General features: G+C 52.9%; 3 protein-coding genes and 1 long non-coding RNA gene across 54 annotated transcripts in view; 3 read left to right on the top strand and 1 right to left on the bottom strand.

Annotated features, from left to right (window-relative positions):
* Positions 1-1244: 1244 nt before the first annotated feature.
* On the top strand, positions 1245-7202 carry CXXC1 (CXXC finger protein 1). Of its 2 annotated transcripts, XM_072828624.1 has the most exons (15): positions 1250-2074; positions 2644-2762; positions 2862-2962; positions 3223-3458; positions 3550-3750; positions 4172-4198; positions 4276-4521; positions 4689-4796; positions 4973-5157; positions 5429-5636; positions 5716-5826; positions 5954-6003; positions 6147-6243; positions 6523-6675; positions 6760-7202. In XM_072828624.1, the coding sequence occupies exons 1-15, from the start codon at positions 2072-2074 to the stop codon at positions 6904-6906; spliced, it is 1992 nt and encodes a 663-aa protein (XP_072684725.1). In that variant the 5' UTR covers positions 1250-2071; the 3' UTR covers positions 6907-7202. The 2 variants fall into 2 exon arrangements, with proteins under 2 accessions (XP_072684726.1, XP_072684725.1); XM_072828625.1 differs by lacking the exon at positions 4172-4198 and having other exon boundaries at positions 1245-2074.
* LOC140634905 (uncharacterized) lies at positions 3241-8093 on the bottom strand. Its single transcript, XR_012032231.1, has 2 exons — positions 7377-8093; positions 3241-4591 (listed from the first exon to the last, which is right to left on the bottom strand). It is a non-coding gene; the product is annotated as an uncharacterized lncRNA (long non-coding RNA).
* Positions 8094-8243: 150 nt separating this feature from the next.
* Positions 8244-25004, top strand: MBD1 (methyl-CpG binding domain protein 1). 50 transcript variants are annotated; one of them, XM_072828621.1, is made up of 18 exons: positions 8245-8424; positions 9790-9924; positions 12563-12677; positions 12768-12934; positions 13022-13104; positions 13269-13309; positions 13685-13831; positions 13928-14056; positions 14240-14314; positions 14444-14560; positions 14642-14710; positions 15269-15436; positions 15777-16076; positions 16170-16307; positions 16661-16795; positions 16882-16943; positions 18094-18165; positions 19822-20804. In XM_072828621.1, exons 2-17 carry the CDS (start codon positions 9806-9808, stop codon positions 18131-18133), a joined length of 1905 nt encoding a protein of 634 aa, XP_072684722.1. In that variant the 5' UTR covers positions 8245-8424; positions 9790-9805; the 3' UTR covers positions 18134-18165; positions 19822-20804. The 50 variants fall into 50 exon arrangements, 45 of the variants coding, with proteins under 45 accessions (XP_072684717.1, XP_072684722.1, XP_072684720.1 ...); XR_012032227.1 differs by lacking the exon at positions 18094-18165 and adding an exon at positions 21593-21869 and having other exon boundaries at positions 8272-8424; positions 15272-15436; positions 19815-20109; XR_012032228.1 differs by lacking the exon at positions 18094-18165 and adding an exon at positions 21593-21719 and having other exon boundaries at positions 8272-8424; positions 16215-16307; positions 19815-20109.
* The window catches only part of CFAP53 (cilia and flagella associated protein 53), a 36340-nt gene continuing 33860 nt past the window's right edge, over positions 22831-25310 (top strand). Inside the window, exon 1 of the mRNA XM_072828623.1 lies at positions 22831-23052. Within this exon, the coding sequence (XP_072684724.1) occupies positions 22831-23052 (222 nt within the window). The remainder of the gene's footprint in view (positions 23053-25310) is intronic.

Below are 25310 nucleotides of genomic sequence, written 5' to 3'. Positions count from 1 at the left end.
ACCCGATGTGGGACTCGATCCTGGGACTCCAGGATCGTGCCCTGGGCCAAAGGCAGGCGCTAAACTGCTGAGCCACCCAGGGATTCCCCTGAACTAATATTTTAAATAAAATTAAATTTAGTAAGTCAAGTCAGTGATGTTAAACTAAATGAGTAATTAATTTAAGTTAAACTTGAACTATATTCCCTTAAATTTACTTTCATACATCAAATTGTAATTAAATTAAAATTGAATTATTTGAAATTTATTGGTTAAATTTATCTGAGTATCTTACCAACACATGCATATTCATTTATACTAACTAAAGTTAATTTAATACATTAAATGAACTAAATTCGAAGAATTATGTTAATTAAAATAAGTTACAATCAAATTAAGATTAATTCAGTATTAACTAGGGATCCCCGGGTGGCGCAGCGGTTTGGCGCCTGCCTTTGGCCCAGGGCGCGATCCTGGAGACCCGGGATCCAATCCCACGTTGGGCTCCCGGTGCATGGAGCCTGCTTCTCCCTCTGCCTGTGTCTCTGCCTCTCTCTCTCTCTCTCTGTGACTATCATAAATAAATAAATAATTCTAAAAAAAAAAAGAAGAAGAAGAAGACGCGTTTTAAGGAGAGAGGGTCACACAGTCCATGATGCAGCTCCTGTGACTTCGGTTGTCTGTGACGGTGTGGAGGGGCCACGAGTAAAAATGTCTAGGAAAGGTGAAAACAAAAACAAAAATCAGACCCGACACCGCCCTCAGGAGAATCATCAGGAGCAAGTACGTTACTATGATGTCCAGAGCCAAGAAATCCAGAACGACTGTCAGCACCCGGTGACAAGTTTCATTTTCCCCAGCCCCGCCCCCGCCCCCCCAACCTGAATAGAGTCGTGACCCTGAACGCGGACAGTCCCTGTGACCGGGGCTCGCGCATCTGCTGGGGGTTGGGGCGGGGGCGCTGACCCGTTAAAACCCGCCCGACCGCTCAGGTTGCCTGAGTTACAGCCTGGCCTTAAGGACGTGTCCAGAGCTCCGACCTGTCCGGTTTTTTTTTTTTTTTTTAAATGTACGGAGTCTAATTAAAAAATTGTAAGAACTAACTTCATAGGAGAGAATTGAGTATGTCTGATGGAAGAGAGCCAGAGTGGACGTCACGGGGATCCCGGCGAATCCACATCCCGGCGGTGGCGGGGTCAGGGGAAGACGCGGTGTAGCCGGTGTCTCGGGTTCCGAGGTCTGCTGTGGCTCGGCCCCTTGTCACCAGGGTCGGGCCCTTCACCTGCATCCTTCCGTTCGGAGGGTGACCGCGCTCCCGCAAGGGCCGAGGCTGCAGGGCGCCGGGCTGGGCTGAGGACCTTCGAGGAGGACCCGGGGCGCGAAAGGGTGGTGAGGATGACGTCAGACACAGAACGGGGGAACATGGGCACAGTCCGCTGGCGCCCCATTAACACACGTGGGAGGGAAACGTGAGTGACTGGAAGACGGAGTGTAACTCGAGGCACGTGGTGTTTCGGGAGCAGCCGCTTTTCCTTTGAACTTCTCTGCAGGGCAAGCCGCCATCGTACGGAGTCGATGCCAAAATGGCGGCGCCCTCCTGGAGACCGCGGGTAGGACGCTGCCATGCATTGCCCGTGAACGTACGGACTCGGCCATCTTACGGAATCAGTTTCCAAGATGACGGCATCTGCGTGGAAGCCGCACACAGGCGCCGCCATATTTCCTGTAACGTTGAGTCCGTACGAGCGGCCACCGTACGGAGTCGGCCGACAAGGTGGCGGTGCCCTCGCGAAAGCGGCCACATAGGTGCGGCCATGTTTCCTACTAGTTTACGGCCCTGACCGCCGTACGGTCTTGGTCGTCAAGATGGTGGCGCCTGAGAGACCGTGGCGGCTCTAGGCGGCGGATCGACTTGTTTGGTGCGGAGCCGACGCATTAGTCCTGCGCAATAAGAGTACGGTGCCCGGGAGGCGCGACCAAAGCGGAAGTAGTTGTGGGCGCCTTTACAACGGCCGCGGACGCCGCCGAGAGGTCTGTGCGGGTTCGCGGGTCGCTGGCGGGGGTCGCAGAGGGGTGCGCCGAGAGCGGAGAGATGGTAAGTACGGGGCCGGGGAGGGTCGGCGGTAGGGGTCGGCGGGTCGGCGGCGGGGGGTCCGTGGGCAGACTCGGGGGGTCTGTGGTGAACCGTCAGGGGCGTCCGCGGGCGCTCGGGCGGGGGCCTGTGGGGAGCCTCAGAGGGGGCTGCGGGTGGAATGTCGGGGTCCGGGGTTCCGAGTTTGTTCCGACGTGTGAGCCACCTGGGAGTTTTGTGACGGGCCCCTGCGCGGCTCCGTGATGGAAGTTAGTGGGGACGCCTTTCGGCAGCTCGTCGGGGGCCCGCTCGGGGACTGCGGGGCGGCGGGACCCGGCGTCTGGGCTGAGCCTGCCCGGCGGCCCGTAGCGAGCGGGGCAGTCGGCGTCGGGCCGGCGGGGAGGCGCGAGGGGGCGGGGCTGCCCGGGCGCTAGTGACCGTGACCGCGACCGTGACCGTGAGCGGGGCGGGAGGTCGGGGTGCCGGCGTGGGCCGGGCCGGGAGGGTCGCGAGGAGCCGCGGTGGGAAGCGTGGGCAGACGGTCGCGGTCTGTGGAGGCCGTGGTGGGGCTGCTCTAAGGCACCGTCCCGCAGGAGGGGGACGGCTCCGACCCAGAGCCTCCAGACGCTGGGGAGGACAGCAAGTCGGAGAACGGCGAGAACGCGCCCATCTACTGCATCTGCCGCAAACCAGACATCAACTGCTTCATGATGTGAGCCGGGGAGAGGCGGGCGGGCTGACGCCGGCGAGGTTGGGTGAGGCTGATGGGTGCGGCCCCTCACATCTGCACCACTCACCCCATCCTCTGCAGCGGGTGTGACAACTGCAATGAGTGGTTCCATGGGGACTGCATCCGGATCACTGAGAAGATGGCCAAGGCCATCCGGGAGTGGTACTGTCGGGAGTGCCGAGGTGAGGGGGCGGCCTGGACGGGGGGCACACCCACCTGCCTCCAGGGAGAAGCCTTCAAGGAGGGTGGGTCCCGGGCCGAGGGACTCGGTTTGTGGTGAGCTGCAGCGGAGACTCCAACGGGCGCTTGGCTAGAGCGTCCCCCAGCGGGGTAGCCCTGCCCCGGAGGAGTGACGGGGAGAAGGTGGGGGGGACCAAGATGAAGAGGAACCCTCCGAATCCCTCAGGGTCCACCCACCCTGGCCCCACTGTCTTCCCCACAGAGAAAGACCCCAAGCTGGAAATCCGTTATCGGCACAAGAAGTCACGGGAGCGGGACAGCAATGAGCGAGACGGCAGTGAGCCCCGGGATGAGGGTGGAGGGCGCAAGAGGCCTGCCCCGGATCCAGACCTGCAGCGTCGGGCGGGGTCAGGGACAGGGGTTGGGGCGATGCTTGCTCGGGGCTCTGCTTCGCCCCACAAATCCTCTCCACAGCCCTTGGTGGCCACACCCAGCCAGGTGAGTGGCTGCTGGGGCTGGGATAGGTAAGCTGAGCCTCCCGCAGGCCCCGTACGCGTTCCTGATTTTTGTCCTGGGCCTCTCCCCTCAGCATCACCAGCAGCAGCAGCAGCAGCAGCAGCAGCAGCAGCAGCAGATCAAACGGTCAGCCCGCATGTGTGGCGAGTGTGAGGCCTGCCGGCGCACCGAAGACTGTGGCCACTGTGACTTTTGTCGGGACATGAAGAAGTTTGGGGGCCCCAACAAGATCCGGCAGAAGTGCCGGCTGCGTCAGTGCCAGCTGCGGGCCCGGGTGAGCATGGGTAGAGCTGGGCAGGGCTGGGGGTGTCAGTGTGTCCAGGAAAGGCTCGTGGAGGCCAGGAGGGGGCAGGCTGGGCGGGTGAGCTGGGGCCTTGCTACACACAGACAGGTGGGAAGGAGCCTGGCCTGTGTAGGTGAACAGGGCGTGACCAGGTGTGTGGGGCTAGCAGGGGCATCCCCGACCCCAGGTGGGCAGGGCAGACCCCCTCCCCCCCGGCCATTTTCAGCGGTCAGGCACGTCAGGGCAGGTGGAGCAGGGTTGAGCATGTCCTGGTGATGTGAAGCGGGGGTATTAGGTGTGTCTGGGAGGCAACACAGGGCAGTTGGTGGGCTAGGCTCTTGTGGGTGGGGCTAGGGCAGGGCCACCCTCCATCCACCTGGGGCTGACCTGGGCCTTCCTCCTGCCGGCACAGGAATCGTACAAGTACTTCCCTTCCTCGGTGAGTCCAGCCCCCCAGGGCGGGGCGGGGCATGCGGGCAGGGCGGTCAGGGCCAGTCCTGAGATTCTGCCCTGCAGCTCTCGCCAGTGACGCCCTCAGAGTCCCTGCCACGGCCTCGCAGGCCACTGCCTACCCAGCAGCAGCCACAGCCATCACAGAAGCTGGGGCGCATCCGTGAGGACGAGGGGGCAGTGGCATCATCAGCAGTCAAGGAGCCACCTGAGGCTACGGCTACACCTGAGCCACTCTCAGATGAGGACCTACCACTGGATCCTGACCTGTACCAGGACTTCTGTGCAGGGGCCTTTGATGACCATGGCCTGGTGAGCAGCCAGAGCGTTCCATGGTGGAAGGGTGGAGGTCACAGAAGCGGAGTTTCCGTGGTGAGGAGAGCTGGAAGATAAGGCGGAGTATGGAAGGCTGATCTGGGAACTGAGTGGGTGGGGTGGTCATGGGCGGGCAGGTGGGTCAGCATGTGCCTCACTTGCAGCCCTGGATGAGCGACACAGAGGAGTCTCCATTCCTGGACCCTGCCCTACGGAAGAGAGCAGTGAAAGTGAAGCACGTAAAGCGTCGGGAGAAGAAATCCGAGAAGAAGGTGATGGAGAGGGTGAAATGGGTGTGAGAAGGCAGAGGGCAGGGAAGGTAGGGAGAGGCAAAGATCAGGAGCTGGGTGGGGCAAGAGCCAGAAGTGGTGGGGGGGGCAGCGGGACACAGGGAACTGGGGCTGACTTTAACTCCACCCTAACCTGACCTGACTGCTTCGTCCCTTAGAAGGAAGAGAGATATAAGCGGCATCGGCAGAAACAGAAGCACAAGGACAAATGGAAACACCCAGAGCGCGCCGACGCTAAGGATCCTGCATCACTACCGCAGTGCCTGGGACCTGGCTGTGTGCGCCCTGCCCAGCCCGGCTCCAAGTATTGCTCAGATGACTGTGGCATGAAGCTGGCAGCCAAGTAAGTCATTCCTGGAGAGCACAAGGGAGTCAGGGAGTACAGGGCAGGGCATGGCTAGAGCCTTCTGTGTGTCTTCTCATCAGCTACCTGCCTGCTGCTCAGTCCGTGGTGCACCCGTCTATCTGTCCCTCATCTGCTTGTCTACCATCCAGTCACTTACTTATTCTTTGGCCGTTTGGTCACCCATCTCTTCTGCCGTTCTTGGATCACCCCACTTGTCTTGTTCCTTGCCACTTTCCCTGCCTGCACCTAACCCCCTGCCTCCCTGCAGCCGCATCTATGAGATCCTCCCCCAGCGCATCCAGCAGTGGCAGCAGAGTCCCTGCATTGCTGAGGAGCACGGGAAGAAGCTGCTCGAACGTATTCGCCGTGAGCAGCAGAGTGCCCGTACCCGCCTTCAGGAGATGGAGCGCCGATTCCATGAACTTGAGGCCATCATTCTTCGTGCCAAGCAGCAGGCTGTCCGTGAGGATGAGGAGGTGAGTGAGCACAGGCCCAGCGGCCCTGGACCCAGTACCCGGTCCTGCCTGGCTTCATTGTTCCTTCCACTCCACACAGAGCAATGAGGGTGACAGTGATGACACGGACCTGCAGATCTTCTGCGTCTCCTGCGGGCACCCTATCAACCCACGTGTTGCCTTGCGCCACATGGAGCGCTGCTATGCCAAGGTCAGGGTGTCACCCTGAGGGGGACTGTCATTGGGTCGTGGGGGAACAGATGGGTTGTCTGGGGGTTGTCTCGGGAGGGCATGCAGCACACATCCACAGTGCCCTCCGTTTGTGCTCATCCCTCTAGTATGAGAGCCAGACGTCCTTTGGGTCCATGTACCCCACACGCATTGAGGGGTGAGTGTGGGCGCTACGTGGAGTTAGAGCAGGGAGGTTAAGGCTGGGGTCAGAAGTGGCATGTTGGGGCAGAATGGGCCTGGGCAAGAACAGATGGGTCCCCCGCCTTTCTCCCCACTACCTTCTATCTTCTAAACCTCCAGAGCTACACGACTCTTCTGTGATGTCTACAACCCTCAGAGCAAGACATACTGTAAACGGCTCCAGGTGCTGTGCCCCGAGCACTCCCGGGACCCCAAAGTAAGGTTTGCTCTCAGTTCCTCCCATTCTGTCCTTTCTTCCTCCTCCCTGCCTCCCTTCCTCCTCCCTTGTGTCCTCCCCTCTCCTCCTTCCTTCCTTTTCCCTACTTGACCCCTTCCGTAACTCTCACTTTGCTTGCCTTATCACTCCTCGTTCCTCTCCTTTTTCCTCTCATCATCTCGTTTCTCCTTTTCCATTCCTCTGTACTCCCTGAACTCTCTTCGTTCCTTCCTACCTTCCTCCACCCCCATTCATCCCTGACCCCCGATTTCCTTGCAGGTGCCAGCTGATGAGGTATGTGGGTGCCCTCTTGTACGTGATGTCTTTGAGCTCACGGGTGACTTCTGCCGCCTGCCCAAACGCCAGTGTAACCGCCATTACTGCTGGGAGAAGTTGCGGCGTGCTGAAGTGGACCTGGAGCGTGTGCGCGTGGTAGGTGTCCATGCTAAATGAGGCTGGAGTTCAGGTGGAGCTTCCGGAGCTCCTTCTCATGGCTCTTTTCTACTCCCCTCTCAGTGGTACAAGCTGGATGAGCTGTTTGAGCAGGAACGCAACGTTCGCACAGCCATGACTAACCGGGCAGGATTACTGGCCCTGATGCTGCACCAAACGATCCAGCATGACCCGCTCACTACCGACCTGCGCTCCAGTGCTGACCGCTGAGCCTCACTGGCCCAGAAGTCCTCACGCCCTGCATTCCAGGCCCGGGAGCTGCCCCGAATTCCCCGTTTGTCTGTTCTGCCATTCATCTGTTTCTCCAATGGTCCCTGAGTTTCTCCCTGTGCCCATCCACCATTTGACTACCCAGATGCCGTTATCAGAGGGTCTCAGGATTTTCTTCTGTCCTTGTCTGTCCCTCTGTCTCTCCATTCTCTGTGCCTGGGTGGGACTGTGGAGTTTGCTCACTGTTGCCTCACCTCTCCCTGGTTTTGTTAATAAAATTTTGAAGAACCAACAGAGATTACTACTGGTTTCCACTTTATCCAGCTGCATCTGCACTCCCAAACCCCCTGGGTGAAAGGGCTGAGGCACACCTGTATTCAGGAGGAGTTGCAGTATAGAGCTTCGAGTATGCAGTTGGCAACCACCCTCTGCTCTGCAGGAGCTCCCTTGGGCAGCGGACTATGACTTACTAAGGGAGAGCCCAATGACGTACATCCTCAGCATTTCCTCTTGAAACAACGGGTATACAGTTGGCGCTATTTCATTATGTGGCTGATTTCCCCCGTGACACCCCCGTGTCAGCATCGACATCCTCCAGATTAGACACGTATTCGCTGACGGCCACAAGGTCTCTCGTTGCCCCACAAACCCCTTTCCGGGCACGTGTGTAACAGAAGTCCGAGAGCCCCCCCGCCGGGTCGCGGGGCCCAGCGGGGCCCACAGCGCAGCCTCTCTAGGGCGCGCACGCCCTTCTCGGTGGCACGGCCCTTCTGTTTACCTGCAGCGCGGCACCGCCCCCTTCGCCCGTTCTCGCGGAGGGAGGGAGCTGGGGTGGCTTGCGGTGCGCTCCTCCCCGCGCGCTCCTGCAACTGCTCGCGGGGCGGAGAGGACGGGACACACGAGCCCTGGGGGAGATGTTTCAGGGGCCCGCACAGCACAGCGAGATGGGAGCGAGATGGGGGCGAGAGATGAGAGGAGACCTCCGGCGCCCCCCCTCCAACTACCCCGGGTGGAGACGGCCAAAGAGCGTAGCGCCCCCTCCTCCTCCACGCCCCCTTCGGTTGGGAGAGCGCAGGCGCAAGCCAAGTGGGCGGAGTGGGGAGAAAGTGCCGGTTGGCGGAGCGAGGCGCCGGGGGCTGAACGACTCCGGGTGGGGAGGGGAGAAGAGGGGGCGGTGCAGCTGAGGCCGGCTGTCAGGGCGCAGGCGCAGTAGGGCCCGGGCCAGAGGCGCGCGCCGCCGTGAGACTAAGCGCGCAGGCGTGGGGCCCTCCCCACTAAGGGCAAGCGCGGGAGGGGCATTAGCGCGCAGGCGTCGTCTGGGGGGCGGGGCCCTAGAGGCGGGCAGCGGGTTTCCGGTTCCGGGAGCAACGAACGGCCGCGGCAGCGACAGCTACCGCTTCAGAGGAAGCGTCTGCGGAGGAGGAAGACGAGCAGGGCAAGGCGGGAGTCACAGGCGGGACCCTCGGCATGGGTCCACGGACCTAGAGCGGCGGAAGCTACCGGCCCGGTGCCAAGCTGGTGAGACAGTTGTGGGGGTGGAAGTGGAGAGCGCTCAGGCGTCGGGGAGGGAAGCATTGAGGCTCCGAACGCTGACGGAGAGGAATGAAGGGCCCTCAGGCCGATGAGTGGGAGGAATGGCGGCGTGGGAATACTGACGGGGAGGAACGGGGAGGTTTTGGCTGAGGACGAGGAGGAATGGGGCTCAGTGTGCCGGTAGGTGGACGTGTCGGGAGTCTGGACGAGGACGGAGAGGAGCGGAGAAGGATCCGAACGCCGAGGGGCGATCTCGGTGCCTTCGGGGTTAAGGAGTGAGAAGTGGGGGTTTAGAACGCTGAGAGGGAGACAGAGGGGCCCTCAGGTTGGTGACGGGAAAAAACAGGGGCACTCGGATGCCGAAGAGGAGCGACGGGGGCTCAGATGGAGGAGGAGAAGGAATAGGGGTTCTGAAGGCCGAGGTGGGGATGGCACGATCCTGGGACACGAACAGGGAGGATTGGGGGGTGGCTTCAGAGGGCTGGGGGGGGGGAATCAGGGTCTCTGAGAGTGTCAGCGGACGGGAGAGCAAGGGACACCGACGGGGAGGAGTGAAGAAACTGCTGAAGACGAGATGAATAAGGTCTGGGGATGGAGGTCGGTGAAGACTTGTGGCTCAAGACGCTTACAGGCAAAAGGAGGAGGCAGCGTTCAGGCTGAGGAACAGAAGGAATGAGAGGATAAAGAGGGGAGAAGCTGGGGCTCTCGGGCAGAGGACACAGGAACCTGAGGCAGTGGCATGACAAGAGGACATCAGAAAGGGAAGGAGGGAAGGAATGGGAGAGCTACAGGACTGAGAGGAGTTGGGCACTCCTGGGCCAACCAGGGGAGTGAATGCGAGGTTAGGGCACCGAGGGACAGTCCTGGGACCTTGGCTGAGGATGAGCGGGATGGGGCCTCTCGGACTGATAATGGGGAGTATGGATGGTTCAGGGTGAACCCTCAGGGGAGGTGTCAACACCAGTAGGTCAAAGACCATGTCTCTTGAGACGAATGACAGGTTCCTAGGTTGGCAGAGGGGAGAAGGGATGGGGTCTCAGGCTGAAGATGAGGAAGAGGTGGGGATCAGGACATGGAGTAAGGAATGAGGAGCTTTGGGTTGAGGATACGGCCTGTTAAGTTAAAAGTGGGGCTGCCAGGTCCGGAAGGGGAGGAACGACTAGCCTCTGGGCCCAGCACACGGAAGAATGAGGTGGGACGGGGGATTTTCTCTACTGTATTGACGGGTTGCCTGTGGTAGGGACCCGGCGTGGGATGGGCATTAGTAAATAGCAGCTGTTGGTGTGGCTAGAGCACAGCATGTTCTCTCCTAGAGCCTCAGTTTTCTCCACCGTGCCCTCCCTGTTGCAGGCCGCTGCTCCTTCCCATGGCCCCCATGGCTGAGGACTGGCTGGATTGCCCAGCCTTGGGCCCTGGCTGGAAGCGCCGTGAGGTCTTTCGAAAATCAGGTGCCACCTGTGGACGCTCAGACACCTATTACCAGAGGTACTGGGTGGGTTGTGGACGGTCATAGGTAGGGCTGAACCCGCTTAGGCAGGGTGAAATAGGGTGAAATTAGGTGTGGTTAATTTTGTGGGTGGGTTAAAATTACACATGTATAGTCAATTCTTATTTGTAGATTCCATGTTTGCAAATTTGCCTACTCACTAAAATTTGTGCCCTTAAAGCCCATATTTCCTGTACTTCACAGTCTTTCACAGACCTGCACAGAACAGCAAAAAATCTAAGTAGCCTAAAACACGCATTCGCAGCTGAGGTGCTGCAGTGCTGTCTAGTGTTCTTAGTGCAAGAAGTCTGTGATGGACTTTAAGGAGAAAAATGTGATGTGCTACGAGGAGAAAGTACACATTAAATAAATTTCAGGCGTGAATTGTAGTACTATTAGGTGTGACTACAATGTTAATGAATCAAAGATGTGGTACATCTAGAAAAAGAAAGGGAAATTTTCTAATTTGTCCGATTTCCAGTTTCTGGAAAGTGCTAAAGTAACTTGTATAATACATAATGGAGCTAAGGAAAAGGTGGGCTAAACTTGAAGATCCATAAGGCAATGACCAGTAACAGTGTAGTGGACAGTGTGAGAGGCTTAAGGCCAATGACGTTGACGATTGTGTTACCCCTGGTTAGGAAAATGTTAAATTTATCTCAGCTAGTGCTGACTGGCTCACACATTTCAACAGGTGAGATTGTGAAAAAACTTTAAATTGGCTTACAAGGTAGGTTCTGGAGATTGAGAATTTGCAGACGAATTTTAAAAATAATAAGTGTTATATGGGAAAAGTGTCACATAGAAGAATAGGTTTTCAATAACTGATGAGACTGTACCTTATTTTACAAGTACCTTGGTAAAAGTACCTATATAACAGTACTCCAAAGCTGGCTTTAAATCATTCGAAGGCCATACATAAGACAAGGTTACACAGAATCAGTTGACAGAAAATCAGTTGAAAGAAATGTCACCTGAGGCTCTCAGGAATCTAAACTGTAGTTTCACTAGGAGCCAAGATTCTATATTCACTAATTCACGTGTGCAACGTGACTTTATAAAACATTTCATGAATGAGAATCGGCTATAAATATGTGAACATACGTATTTATAAGAGATTTATATATAAGGATCTAAGTGTTTTGGGATCCCTGGGTGGCGCAGTGGTTTGGTGCCTGCCTTTGGCCCAGGGCGCGATCCTGGAGACCCGGGATCGAATCCCACGTCGGGCTCCTGGTGCATGGAGCCTGCTTCTCCCTCTGCCTGTGTCTCTGCCTCTCTCTCTCTCTCTGTGTGACTATCATTAAAAAAAAAAAAAAAAAAAAAGGATCTAAGTGTTTTACGAAATGCTAATGATACAGTTACTGAATTTTTTGTACTCTTCCTGAACTTTTTTTGTATCTGAGGTGCTGTTTTCCTGGAGAAATATAGTAAAATCATAAATATAATTGTTTGTTCATACTTAATTGTGTGTTTATTCACATATTCACAACTTGTATGAAACTGTCAAAATTTGGGATGCCTGGGTGGCTCATGGTTGAGCATCGGTCTTCGGCTCAGAGCATCATCTCGGGGTCCCAAGGTCCTGCATTGGCCTCCCCACAGGGAGCCTGCTTCTCCCTCGGCCCGTGTCCCTGCCTCTCTCTCTGTGTTTCTCATGAATAAATAAATAAAATCTTAAAATAAAAAAGAAACTTGTCAAAAATTTATACAGGCATCAAAACCCATAAAAGATTGGAGGTTTTATCCTAATTAGGGCAAGATAACAAGTATGTCACAGTTTTGTGGATGCTGGTAGGATATATGAGACTCTTGGGTCAGAGATGAAAGATAGTCTATTACTCACAGGACAGCAGTACCCAGAATGTCATTTTTTTGTGTCAGTTTCCCAAACTCCAGTTCCCATAGCGTGATGTGAAGAGGGCTAAGTAGCATCTGCCCATGCATTGGACTGTAGGACAGGAACCCTGAGTTTAAGGAAATCAGTCTTTTAGAATGTTGGGATAGTAAAGATGCCTTCCCTTTGCTCTGGAAGGAGAACGTATCTTTTATCTTCCAAGGCTGTTTGCTGTACAAACATCCTTGAGAAGATAGTTCATAACAAAGGACTATTAGTGTTTCTCTTGCAAGATATGCAAAAATGCTAGAGACCTGTGGAGTATTCTCTCTCAATACTGGTTGTCCCTACTTTGTTTTTATGTAGTTGGCATTTGTTGCTCAAGCATGTATTTGTTTGTATATTTACATGCTCATTTATTTGTGTATATACTTTTAAACAGTGGTTTCTTTTTTGCTTTTATAACACTAACACTTTTATACATAACTTAGCAGGTTGGTATTTTTATCTGTAGTTACTCTTGTTCGTGTAGAATATAATTAGCATACTTTATAAGCATCTGTTGGCGTTTGCATTGTTTATTTATGTTTGCATACGTGCTGCTATTTATACACATTTTATATTTCTGCTGTGCAGGTGTAGTGGGGGTAAGACCTGGTCAGGGCTTACAGGCTAATCCCAAGCTGCCTCCTGTATCCCTTGCCAGCCTTGCAGGCCTTTTACCAGCCCAGTGGGAGGGTTGTGTGGGTGGAGTGGCCATGGCTCCACCTGGGTACCAATCCATCCTGGCCCATCCCCAGCCCCACAGGAGACAGGATCCGAAGCAAAGTTGAGCTGACCCGATACCTGGGCCCTGCGTGTGACCTCACCCTCTTCGACTTCAAACAAGGCATTCTGTGCTATCCAGCCCCTAAGGTACTACACAATGTGGGGTACCCAGATAGAGGTGACTGAGCACCCAACACCCACCCACTGATGTCTTCCTTCTTTCCGTCTCATCTGCAGGCCCCGTCCTTAGATGTCCCTGGCAGGAAGCGGAAGAAGCCTTCACGGCCAGCCAAGACTCAGAAACGTCAGGTTGGACCCCAGAAGGGTGAAGTCAGGAAGGAGGCCCCAGGAGATGAGACCAAGGCTGTTGCTGACACAGCTCTAGCTTCACTCCCTGCACCTGGGTGAGTGTTGGCCCAAAGTGAGCCAAGAGGGTGAGGATTGTGTTTGGGGGTGCACTTAGAGCCCCACACCCATGTTTCCCATTCCAGGTGCTGTGAAAACTGTGGAATCAGCTTCTCAGGAGATGGTACCCGAAGACAGCGGCTCAAGACGTTATGCAAGGACTGCCGAGGTGAGTGGCCCCCTGGGCCCTGGGAGACAGGAGTGGAGCAGGCCTGATGTCAGGCTAGGACACCACGGTCAGGCTGGAGGTTGAATGGTGGGTGTCAGAGCAGCAGCACTTGGGGAAGTTAGATATCTGATACTCCTTGTCTACTTTTCTTCTTTCCTTTCCAGCGCAGAGAATTGCTTTCAATAGGGAGCAAAGGATGTTTAAGGTAAGCACAACCTGCCTCCTCTTCACAAGTGTGTGTTGGAGCAGGATGTGACGAGGGCTTGTGGAGGATCTGAAGGAATGGCTATGAGGCCTCAGGGTGTCAGAGTCATTTTGTAGGAAGCTAGTTATGGTCAGCAGATAGTAGTGGTTAGTGAAGTGTCAGTAGATTCAGTGATGAAGTTAATAGGGCACAGGTAGACATTGGAGTTGGCCTCTGATGGCAGCTAATCAGTTGCCAGATACAGTGGTGAGGCAAGCGTTGGACTACTAGATGTGGCAGTGGGAGTTAATAACAGACATGTAAGGGACAGGACACCTAGAGCTACTCTGTCTGGGCCTGTGACCTCGCCCCCCCCCCCCCCCCCATTCCTGGCAGCGTGTGGGCTGCGGGGAGTGTGCGGCCTGCCAGGTAACCGAGGACTGTGGGGCCTGCTCCACCTGCCTTCTGCAGCTGCCCCATGAGGTGGCCTCGGGGCTGTTCTGCAAATGTGAGCGGAGACGGTGCCTCAGGATTGTGGAAAGGGTGAGTTGGGCAGGTGGGGTGAGCCCGAGGCTCAGCCTGTCCCCTGGGTCTCATGGCTCTGGCCCCACACATCATGCCTCTGCCACCCACCAACAGAGCCGAGGGTGTGGAGTGTGCCGGGGCTGTCAGACACGAGAGGACTGTGGCCATTGTCGAGTCTGCCTTCGCCCTCCCCGCCCTGGTCTCAGGCGCCAGTGGAGGTGCGTCCAGCGGCGCTGCTTACGGGTGAGTTAGGCTGGAGGGGCCAGTGCTGGTACGGCAGGGCTGAGGCAGGACTCATTTTGCTATTAAAGTTGCTGCTGCTGCTGCTGCTGCTGCTTCCTCCCAACCTTGCCCACCTCATGTCTTCTTTTTTCCCCCACCCCATGCTCACTTTCCTGGCCCCACCTACCTGCCCCTGTCTGCCAGCACCTTGCCCACCGTCTCCGTCGCCACCATCAGCGATGTCAACGACGTCCTCCCCTAGCCGTGGCTCCCCCTGCTGTGAGTGCTGCACCCCACATTCTGCCTTCCTGTCCCATGCATGCTTTCTGCACTCCTCTTAGGGGTGGTGGTGGGGTTTTGTGTCTGCTGATACCACCAAGCCTAAACTATGTTCTTACTTTCTCCCAGGGTAAACGTAGCCGCCGTAGAGGAGGCTGTGACTCCAAGATGGCTGCCCGGCGGCGCTCCCGAACCCAGCCACTGCCTCCAGTTCCCCCATCACAGCCTCCAGAGTCCCCAGAGCTGGTGAGGCCCTGGTGGGCAGGGGGAAGGCACAACCTTATCCTTACCAAGTACTTGCCCTGACCCCCCCATTTGCCTCTGCAGCACCCCAGAGCCCTGGCCCCCTCGCCACCTGCCGAGTTCATCTATTACTGTGTAGACGAGGACGAGCTAGTGAGTGGCCCCACCCTACCTGGACAAGCCTAGACTCTCCCAGGGCACTTGGTTAAGCCCAAAGAAGCAGCTGCTGCAATGGGCCTAATAGGGGAACAGCAAGGCACAGTAACGGGTACTAGTATGGGGTGAGCAGACAGTGGGGGAGGGACTAACATGGGATCGACAGGTGCAGCAACAGTACTTAGTGGTCAGATAAATCAACTCTGGTGGGGCTGATAGCATAGTGAATGGATTTCACATAGGCTGAGCAAGTACAGCAGGCACAATGGAAGCAGCTACAGAGGGTCAGCAAAATTCTGCTGGAAATGGGGGTCAGAGACATTGTCTTAATAGCCACTGGTCTAGCAGATGACGTGACAGATACGGTGTTGGAGCAGCCACCATCCTGACAGTACTGGGCACTATCCAGTATAGTGATAGTGCCTGGTGTTGGACTCACAGATGCTGAGGTGTGACTAAGACCAACGCACAGCCTGTTTCCTCCGATGGGGCTAGTGAAGGAGCAACAGGAACAGCACTGTCAGTAATAGCACCCTCCTTTTGCCTGTCCCCCAGCAGCCTTACACGAACCGCCGGCAGAACCGCAAGTGTGGGGCCTGTGCCGCCTGCCTACGCCGGATGGACTGTGGTCACTGCGACTTCTGCTGTGACAAGCCCAAATTTGGGGGCAACAACCAGAAGCGCCAGAAGTGTCGTTGGCGCCAATGCCTACAGTTTGCCATGGTGGGTGGGGCAGGATAGGTTGGTGGGTGGGCCAAGTTGATCCAGGGCCTCCAGTGCCTGGGAGTGGTGGGTAGGTCCAGCAGCTGAGTGGGGCAGTCCAGTTGGGTTCTGTGTCTTCAGAGGAGTAGGCGGGGCAATAGGTTCAGCCAAAGATTGGCAAATGAAGGATCTGGGTGTCAGTGGCATTGCTAACAGGAGACCAGCAGGCTCGATGATGAGGGCCTCATGGGTAAGCAGATTCTGTGCCAGCACTAATGAGCACCTGCAGGCACATTTGTCAGGACAGGGTGGTATAGTTGGTCATCGCACCAGGTGGCCATAACATCCTGTCTTTCTTCAGAAGCGGCTGCTGCCTAGCGTCTGGGCAGGATCTGAGGATGGGGCAGGGCCACCACCATCTTACTCTCGTCGAAAGAGACCTGGTTCTACTCGACGGCCTCGTCTGGGCCAGATACTGAAGACCTCCTTGACTACACCCACAGCCCTATCAGGCTGTGCCCAGACTCCAGTGAAACAGGAAACGGACAGTGGCTTTGTGCTCCCCCCACCTGGCACCGACCTTGTGTTCTTACGGGAAGGTGCAGGCAGTCCTGTGCAGGTGCCTGGCCCTGCTGCAACTTCCACAGAAGCCCTGTTGCAGGTGAGGGTCTCATCTTATCCTGCCCTTCCCAGCCCTACCCAGCCTTGTGCCAGAAAGCTGGGACCAAGTCTGCTGCAATCCTCCTTCACACAGGAGGCCCAGTGCCCTGGCCTGAGTTGGGTTGTGGCCTTACCCCAGGTGAAGCAAGAGAAGGCGGATGCCCAGGAAGACTGGACACCGGGCACAGCCATCCTGACTTCTCCTGTATTGCTGTCTGGCTGCCCCAGCAAGGTGGGGGTCAGTGATGGGTGGTCTGTGAGCCGAGTGATGGTGAGCCGTGATGCTGGTTCTTGGAGCAGAGCAGTAGATGTGCTGATTGCAGCCTCACCATAAAATTACCCCACCTGTCTGACAGATGTCCCACCCTCCCCAGGCAACTAACTTTGCCTGCTTTGCTGTCCAGCTAACAGAAAAATGGAATTCTCTGAGGAATGGGAAAGGTTTATAGGCTGAGAGATGGATTTTCTGGTCTGAAGTGTGACAGAGTGGGATTTGTCAGTACACTGACAGGTTGGCTGATGAGAGACTCTTTCCTTAGGCCCACCCTGCCCTTCTGATTCCTGCCTGTTTCCCACCTCCCCCAGGCAGTAGACCCAGGCCTGCCACCTGTGAAGCAAGAGCCACTGGACCCTGAGGAGGACAAGGAGGAAGAGAACAAGGATGATTCCGCCTCCGACTCGGCCCCAGAGGAGGAGGCAGGAGGGGCTGGCACACCCGTGGTCAGTGCTGGGGGACACTTCACCCTGCCCTGACCCTGCTTTAGCCTCATTGGCCATGATGACCCATGATGTTAATTCTTTCCCAGATCACGGAGATTTTCAGCCTGGGTGGAACCCGCCTCCGGGACACAGCAGTCTGGTTGCCAAGGTGTGCCCCGCACAATGAGGGGTGGTATGTGGTTGGTGCTGGTCACACATGGGCCCTGAGTTTTAAAAGTAGAATCAGTAATTTGGTGTGATGCTCATATCACTGTGATGATCATGAGCAGTGAGGGGTTGTGTGCAGAACCCTAGAGATTTTTCCTGAGGTTCATGTCAGGGCTTTCCTTGGGTATGTGGGGAGGTAGGGGTGGGGGTGGCAGGGGAACAGGGGTCAGTGGAGGGTGAGGACTTGATGCCCTGCGATGAGATTTGAAAGAAAGAGATAAAAGCCTGGTCCACAGCTTCCTAAGAAAATCCAGAAGGGGTCAGTTTTAATATGTAAATTTTTATTCAGAAAATCATCATTTGGGGTCTTGAAGGTCTCTGGAGTCTCCAAGAGATGACAGATGGGCTGGACAGTGGTGGATAGGCAGTAGATCTGGGTCCTGTGGCTGCCTCTGATCTGGGTCCACATGCAACTGTGAAATCTCAGGCTAGTCCTCCACCTTCTAGAACAGCCTTTGTGGACAGGATTGGGCTATGTTTTGTGAGCCTTTCCTGAGCCTACTGAGGTTATTAACAGTTTTAGGTGCTGCATAGAACTGTCGCTGCAGACCTGGCAATAGGATGAAGGATAGCTGCCCCTAAGGGCAGGGCTGGTGGGAGGAGGACAGGGGAATGCTACTTCTTGCAGATTGATCACAGGCTGTGCACATAGGCTGAGACACAGGCAACATAAGCTGTTGGCCTAGGCACTTGGATTCCTTTGTTCCCACAAACTAGTCATGCAGGCCAGAAACTCCATCTGCCTTGGGCAATACCAGAGGTATTAATGGAGTACCTGCTAGGTACACTGCAGTGTGAGAGATACAGTGGTGAATACAGTGACCCTTCAGGAGACATGGATCCCTGCTTTCAGGGAGCTTATTATCTAAGGAAATAATTTCCCTATGTGTGAAATTGTTACACGTTAATGGAGAAGATAACGATGTCTTAGGTTGTTTATAGTGTAATATTTTGGAAGCGAGAAGATAGATGAAGGATAATTATGGGGAAATCAGTGGTGGGCACAGAATACTAAGGAAATGGTTTTGTGATGCTCCATTTTGCAAAGAGCAAACTTCATTCAACATATGGACCTGCTCCCTCTTCTCTAGGTCCAAGGACCTTAAAAAACCTGGAGCTAGAAAGCAGTAGACTGGAGGCTTCTGCAGACTTTAGGATTCAAGGTGATATTTATAGACTGGCTTTATGAGAGAACACTGATCTACTCAGGCTGGACCGTAGACCAAGGGGTCTTATGTAGGATTCAATAGGAACTTGAAAAACCTACACCAAACCAGAGAAGCTGGCCTATTCAGTACTACGAGCTAATAGAGGAAAGTAAGCAGGAAAGGAAGAGAAAGAATAGAAAGTTGTTGCATCTGCTCCAACTGGTGCAAATCCCAGGAGCTTGACTGTGATAAGTGTGGATATTACAGGTGGGGGATCTGTGGAGTGAAGAGGGGATGTAAAAGTCACCAGAAAAGAGCCTGTACAAGCCACCTTCGTAAATAATTTTTCAGTGGCTTCTGAATGAGACCTGGCAGTGTTTTTGAACATTTCCATTTCCTCAGAGAGACAGCACTGGAAAATGTAATGTGAATAAATCGAAAGGAACTGCTATTTGGTTAGTTCCTTCTACTGATCTAATTTATTTAAAACTCAAATCCTTTTAGTAAGACCATGATTTTTGCCCATTTTTGCATATGGGAAAACACTCAAAGAAATTAAATAATTTATCCAGTGTCAGACAGCTAGTATCAGTAAGCCTAGACAATAAAACCCAAGTTTTACAACTTTGTTCTTTAAGCCACCAAACTAAGCTGTAATCCAAATACGATAATGTGTAATATTATAGTCACAGAAGTTTCCAGTGACCTTGAATGCAAGGTGGGTCACTAAACAGAACAAATCTCTTACATTGCTGCCTTTAGCATGGTTTTAGGGTATGCCAAGGCTGTGTGGTTGGGGTCACTTTGTCACAGCACCCATGCATTCAAGAGACTGGTGGGTTCTTGTGAGGCCTTGGATGTTGCATAAGAGTTCTCAAAACACTAAAGGATGTCCTTCCCCAGGGTTCACTGTCCATTTTGCTTGTTGCCCTCATTCTCAGCCAAAGCAGTCTTCGGAAGTAAAGCTGCCAGCCTGGCTCATCTTTGCTGACAACTTGCCTTCCCTACCCCTTGATGACTTTTGCATTTGGTTTCTGCCCTCAGTCCCTCTTCTACTAGGAGTCCTGCATAAGGGCATCTTGACTCAGCCCTGCCTCACTTCCCAGTTCTTTATAAAGTGCCAAAAAGTCTAGACCTGGGGTTCATTATATAGTCAGCTTTACAGGACTATGACTGAGTGCATGCTGCTTAGATTTTGTAGCCTTTGTATCTCCCCTGCCCTACTCTAGTCCCAGCCTTGTAGCTTTAGAGAATTCAGATGTAGACTAGACATTTCCTCACCGTTAACCCTTTTTGCTACCCTCTTCTGCCCCTTCCTTTGTCTTACGTTTTTGAGCCAGAGTCGAGACTGGGTAATTTTCTGATCATTGTTTTTGCTCTCCTCAGAACCCAGCCATCCAACACTAGTATTCTATGATGTCCTAAATGAAATTTATTTGATTGGCATTCAGACTCCTCTAAGAGCCTGGTTACAGTGTGTATCACAGTACAATCGGGAAAAACAGCACCACTGATATAAAGATTATATATATATGTATATATGTATATGTATATATATGTATATTTTAAGGGAATTACAGGGATTTGAGCTTATGCAGTAGTGGGAGCTGATTAAACAGTCTCTGTAAGGCTGTTGTCTTTGCATCTAATGCTGGAGCTTGAAGTCTGCAGGGCAGGCAATCAGGAAGGGAAGATGGATATAAAGTGTGGGAGACGGAGGACACTTTGGCGTGCACGAGAACGAGCTGGAACCAGCGAGGATGGCCTAGAACCCATGTCAGTGTCTCACCACCTCCAACTTCGATGATGTGGGTGTCCTGCAGAAGAAGCTGGTGCCCTTCATCACAGAGTTAAATACTCATCTGGTCCAGGAATTAGAGAAGCTGGAGGAAGATCCCAGGGAAAGTGGAGCAGCTGCAGGCCTGGCTGCAGGCCTCACTGCTGCCCACACCCAACGAGGTGAGCCAGCAGATAAGTGACAACATGTGTGAACTGCAACAGTGCCTGGTGCGCCTGCACCAACCTTCCGAGTGTAAAAACAGTATGCTGCTGCTTCACTTCTGTCCTCCAATTACCATGCAAAATGTCTCTTGTGGCCCATCCTAACCGGAAGCATACTGGGAAGGGAGTTCTGGGAAATGTAGCCTAGTCAAGGTGACACATTACAAAGCCACCCTGCCATGAATCAGCTCCCAAGGGTCTCACTGCTCACCTGAGGATAACTTGATAAAGCTACGTTGCTGAAAATGCAAAGCTGAAGACCATGGATTTCATGGTGACCCCAGCAAGTACAGAGATACTGTCAAGCCCACCCAGAAAAAACTGGCTGGTCTCGGCTATTTTTGTGTCATTCATTCAAGTATTGAGAACCTGGCCTATGGTAGGCACTGTACTTGATACTGGGATACAGGAATGAAAAAGAATAGTCCATGCAATTTTATTAAATACATCAGTATGTATTACAAGTGGTGAATGGATATCCAACTTTATCATGGAATTTAATGGTGAAACTATAGAATTCAGGAAACTGTTGGAGGACAGCCCTTGCGTGAACCTTGTTGGGGCACAATAGGAATTGGAAATAATATAAATAGTTTCTATCTCTGAGCTGTTCTATTTTAAAATTATTTTAAAATAATTTTTACTGTCCCGTTTACTGTTTCATATATTTAGTGTTTTTGGGGGGAGTGTCTTGATGGTGGTAACCATGTTGACGCTGAGAAAGCGGGATGGTGGGTGGCCAGTCAAGGTCAGGTTCTGTCCAAGGACTTTGGGCCAATCCCTGGTCTAGGCCTTGGGGCTTGGCTGAGGGCGGAGGTTCACGGTGCTGGCCCTTGGTCCCGGCTCCGCCCCTCCACCCTCCGAGTAGGCCCGCCAGGGGGCGCCGGGGCCACCGTCATCCCACCCCGGCTCGGGAGTCGCGCAGCCCCTCAACCCTGGCCAGGGCGGCCCCGGGGCGTGGCCTCCACCCGACCGAGACACCAATCTTTGGCGGGGCTGGGAGGAAAGCCGACTCTTCTCCACGTAGAGGTAAAACAGGCAAAACCGAACCGGAGTTAAATTATGGGGCGCGCCAGGGGTGAGGGTGCGACAGGACGAGCTCAGGACCGACGCTGGGACGTTCAAGTCAGCAAAGTGTCGCCAAGGGTCAGCTTCCCCTGTTGCAGGAATCCTTTCAACGGTATCCTCCGGGCTGTACGACCTCTGGGGTGCCCGACGGGCTTTTCTGTATCTCTGCTGCTTTTCCCATACCCCGCGCCTGACCGAGGGCCTTTGCATTGTCTCCCTTCCTTCCCAAGGGTGTGGTGTGAGGGGTAGTTCCACCCAGACCACCTGGTGGGCCAGTCGCCCCGTGGGACTCGAAGATCAAGGAACTGACCCTCAGGACTCTGTCCAGGGAACCAAGACGACCTCTAATTTCTTTCTTTTTTGTTTGTTTCAGGCTACGTAAACTCTTAGCAGTAAATGAAAATGAGTATTTTACCGAACTGCAATTGAAAGAAGAAGCATTATAGGAGAAAAAAAAGACAAAATGAGAATTATTAAAAGAGATTATTAAAAAGAAAAAAGAGACATTATTTTGTGGCTGAAAAGCTGAACCAGCAATTCAGGAAACGGAATCCAAATGTAGAAGCGTACCGCATACAAAATCCGAAGTGGGTGGATTACAAATGATTGAGGAATGCTAATTTACAGTAAATTACGGCCCTGCGACGGTATACACAGTAGATGTACTTCGGTTATTGTTAGATGTCAGTGACTGACTAGGTTCCGAATTTTTTCTATGCGCTAGTGTGTGCTCGCCCCCACTTTAGAAGGAGAGTACCAAAGCGTCATTCTTTATTGGTTTTTAGTTACTGGTCTTGGTCTTGACCTTGGTCTTGGTCTTGACCAGAAAGTACCGCTGTGGACTCCACCTGTGCCAAGGGCCCCTTCTAGGTTCCCTGAGCTGTGTTGCCTGGTCCTTTCCTCGGATACGGATTCTCAGGGCCTCATTACCTGCGCTTCTCATCCGTGTCCTGACCCTGGTTTACTGTGAACGGTAACTCAGACTCTTGATCTTTATTTTGCCCAGCCAGGTCATGTCATTGCCCTCTTAGCCCATCTGACTTGTCCCCCATTCTAGGGTATCTGGAGTCAGCTCTGGTTTCTGCCCAATGCAGTAGGAAGATTTTATTTGTAATAGATTTATCATTACTGATTTGGGTGGGCTGATAAGACAGGCTCTCCAGGCCTTGTTTTAGCTGGAAAATGAGGATAATAATGCCTGCTGCATCAACCAACCCTCTAAGATATTTGTGAGGTCCAAAGGTTTTATGTGTGGAAATACCTTGCAAGTTACTGTAAAGAACACAAGTATAAGGTGGTTTGTCCTGTGATGATTATTACCATCATCAAGATTCACCTAGAAATGGCCGCAAAATGTAACCTTCCCGCAGAAGATCCACTAACTTTTCTCATACTTTTAGGCCGATTTCAGGATATAATAGCAGTCAGTTGGAATGTAATTAGATCTTCGCCTTCACTTCGGGTTAAGGAGGCTTATTTCTGCTATTCTGATGAACTCTAGAGGAAGGGAGCAAGGTCGCCGGAGGCCTGGCCAAGGGCGGGGTGAGGACCGCGCAGACTCAGCTCCTCCGCTCTGGGAGGAAGTTACGAGCACCAGCGTCTGTGGTCACCATGGTGACGGGACCGACTTCGGCCCCTCCCACCTGCCCCTCACCCTGCAGGGTGCACCATGGCAACCAGACGTCTGCATTGCGGAAGCTGGCCCCCGCAGGTCTCCACGGTTGGGAAACTGGCGGACGCCGCCCCCATCCCGAGGGACTCAAAATGTACAGCCAGCGATTTGGCATCGTACAGCGGGAGGTTAAGGGCCCCACTCCCAAAGTGGTGATCGTGGTAAGCGCGGGCTGTGTGTGCGGGACCCTACCGCTTTCTGCCTCTCCCTGCACTCCAGGCCCAGCCCAGCCCAAACTGGCCCCAGCGCGGGGCGCTCTCTAGGGGAGCGGGTGCCTGATGCCCGGGGTTTAATTTTGAAAGGGAAAGCTAAGACCACTCATCTGGCTCCTGTACTTTGTTCCTCAACCCCCTAACCTCTACTCTCCCACCCCCACCTTGCATCAGTTATATTTAGATGCTGCATTTGTAGAATCACCACTTGGGATACTGAGACTTTTCAGTCTCCAAGATACCCGAAGGAGGTCTCTCCCCTTGTGATGTGGTGTGGCTGTCACAGAAAGGGCGCTTGGCTGGGGTGGCGCAGGAAATCAGGTCTGGGCTGGTGGTGATTCAGCTGTATGATCTTGCGCTGGTCCTGCATTCCCAGGGAAATCATAGGAGGAAGGGGAATTGGACTGTGAGGGGTTGTGAGCAGTTGTAGTGTCCTTCCTGTGCCAACTCAGCTGTAACAGAGGTATCCCTGCAGGCCTGCAAGAGGACAACTGGTTACCTCTAATGCTGGGGTGGGTGGTAGGAGGCCAGGAGAATGCTTTGTGCTTCACAATCTGATGGGTCTTGCTCAGAACCCCAGACACTTGGCCTATGCACCTAGATTCCTTTGCTCCTGCAAACTAGTTTCTACAGGCTAGAAAATCTTCACGTGTAACGAGGCAATTATAGAGGTATTGCTTGAGCCCCTGCTGTGTCCTCAGCACTGTGGGAGATACAGGGGTAAATACACTGACCCTGGGAAGTTTATTTTTCATTAAAAGTCTGATCCCTGCCTTACTGTTCTTATTATCTTATCGCAGAAACAGTTTGTTCATGCGTAAAAACATTAAAGGCTAACGTGGTAGATAATAATGTGCTATACTGTCTGTGATGGTACTTTGTGGAAGAAATACTAGGAATAATGAAGGATCCAGTTTTATTACGTACCACAGTGCAAATAGCAATTCTCAGTCTACTTAGAGACCTGCTCCCTCTTCTCTGGGTCCAAGGACTGTAGGTTCTGGTTCTGGAAACGAGTAGATTATTGGAGGCTTCTGCAGACTGTAGGGTTCAAGGTGGTAATTATAGATAGATTTCCTAAGGGACAGAAACTGATCTACTTTGGGTTCTGTATCCCAACACAGAATCCAGGGGCTGGGCTATTTATTGTTCGAGTGCCATTACTCATTTTGGGAACCAGTAAGGAACAGGGGGAAAAATTACCACCAAGCCAGAGAGAGAAGCAGGCTAATTGAATACTTTGAGCTTACAGAAGAATAAAGAGGAAAAGGGAAAAGTCAGGGTTGCGCATCTCTGATGTCAGAGTGTGGTAAGAAGCATGGATGTTAGTGATTGCAGGGTTGTGGTGGGGAAAGAATTAAAGCCACCAGAGATGAGACTTGATGCTGAACAATTCCTATGGGAGAAAGCAATAAATGATGTAATGTCTGAAGTAACAGAGAAGTAAAGAAGCAGTTATGTGGTGAGTGCTGCTTAGGGACCCAATTATTTAATTCTCAAAATAGTTTTTTAGGAGCACATTTATTTTACTCATTTTGACAGGTGAGAAAACAGATTCAAAGAGATCAAGTACCCTGTTCAAAATCACACAGATGTAATGGATAGAGGCCAGAATCAAACCTAGACTGTAAAACATTGTTCTTTAAGATAAACTATAAACTCTCTTTAGAAACTGTAATTTAACATGTTACAGTGACAGAGCCTTCAGTGACCTTGTAAACACAAGGTAATGATTAAATTCTATGTTCTCCTGCCTTTAGCATGGTTTAGAGTTGCAGTGTCCAATATGGTAGCCACTAGCCATACATGGCTTTTGAGCACTTGAAATGTGCCTAGAGTCACATGTTGAAATGACAATATTTTGAATATATTGGTTAAATAAAATATATTATTAAAATTAACTTCCTGTTTCTTTTTGCTTTCTAAAATGCAGCTACTAGAAAATGTTAAACTATAGATCTGTTTTACATTTTATTTCTGTTAAGCTGTGGATTTTGAGTAATGCTAAGACTATCTATGCATGGATTGGTATCACCTTGTTGTTAGGGAACTCTAGATCCTATCTTACTCCTCCAGACACTGGGCCCTTCCTGACCACAGAGTCCTATACAGGATACCCCAAGCCTTGAAGGGCTTCCTGATCCCTGACTACTGCTCAGGGTTTCTCACCATCCTTCACCTCCATTCATTCATCTTTTCAGTCAAAA

Source organism: Canis lupus, chromosome 6, assembly GCF_048164855.1.
Source record: "Canis lupus baileyi chromosome 6, mCanLup2.hap1, whole genome shotgun sequence".
Lineage (NCBI taxonomy): Eukaryota > Metazoa > Chordata > Mammalia > Carnivora > Canidae > Canis > Canis lupus.
Note: the sequence above shows the minus strand (reverse complement) of the source record. Positions and strands in the feature narration are given on the sequence as shown.

Coding starts and splice junctions, on each gene's coding strand:
- MBD1 (XM_072828616.1), top strand. CDS start 9,806: ATGGCCCCCATGGCTGAGGACTGGCTGGATTGCCCAGCCTTGGGCCCT. Junction 14,561..14,641: donor CTCCAGAGTCCCCAGAGCTG/GTGAGGCCCTGG, acceptor TTGCCTCTGCAG/CACCCCAGAGCCCTGGCCCC. Junction 14,711..15,268: donor GTGTAGACGAGGACGAGCTA/GTGAGTGGCCCC, acceptor CCTGTCCCCCAG/CAGCCTTACACGAACCGCCG.
- CXXC1 (XM_072828624.1), top strand. Junction 4,199..4,275: donor ACAAGTACTTCCCTTCCTCG/GTGAGTCCAGCC, acceptor TCTGCCCTGCAG/CTCTCGCCAGTGACGCCCTC. Junction 5,827..5,953: donor TGGAGCGCTGCTATGCCAAG/GTCAGGGTGTCA, acceptor TCATCCCTCTAG/TATGAGAGCCAGACGTCCTT.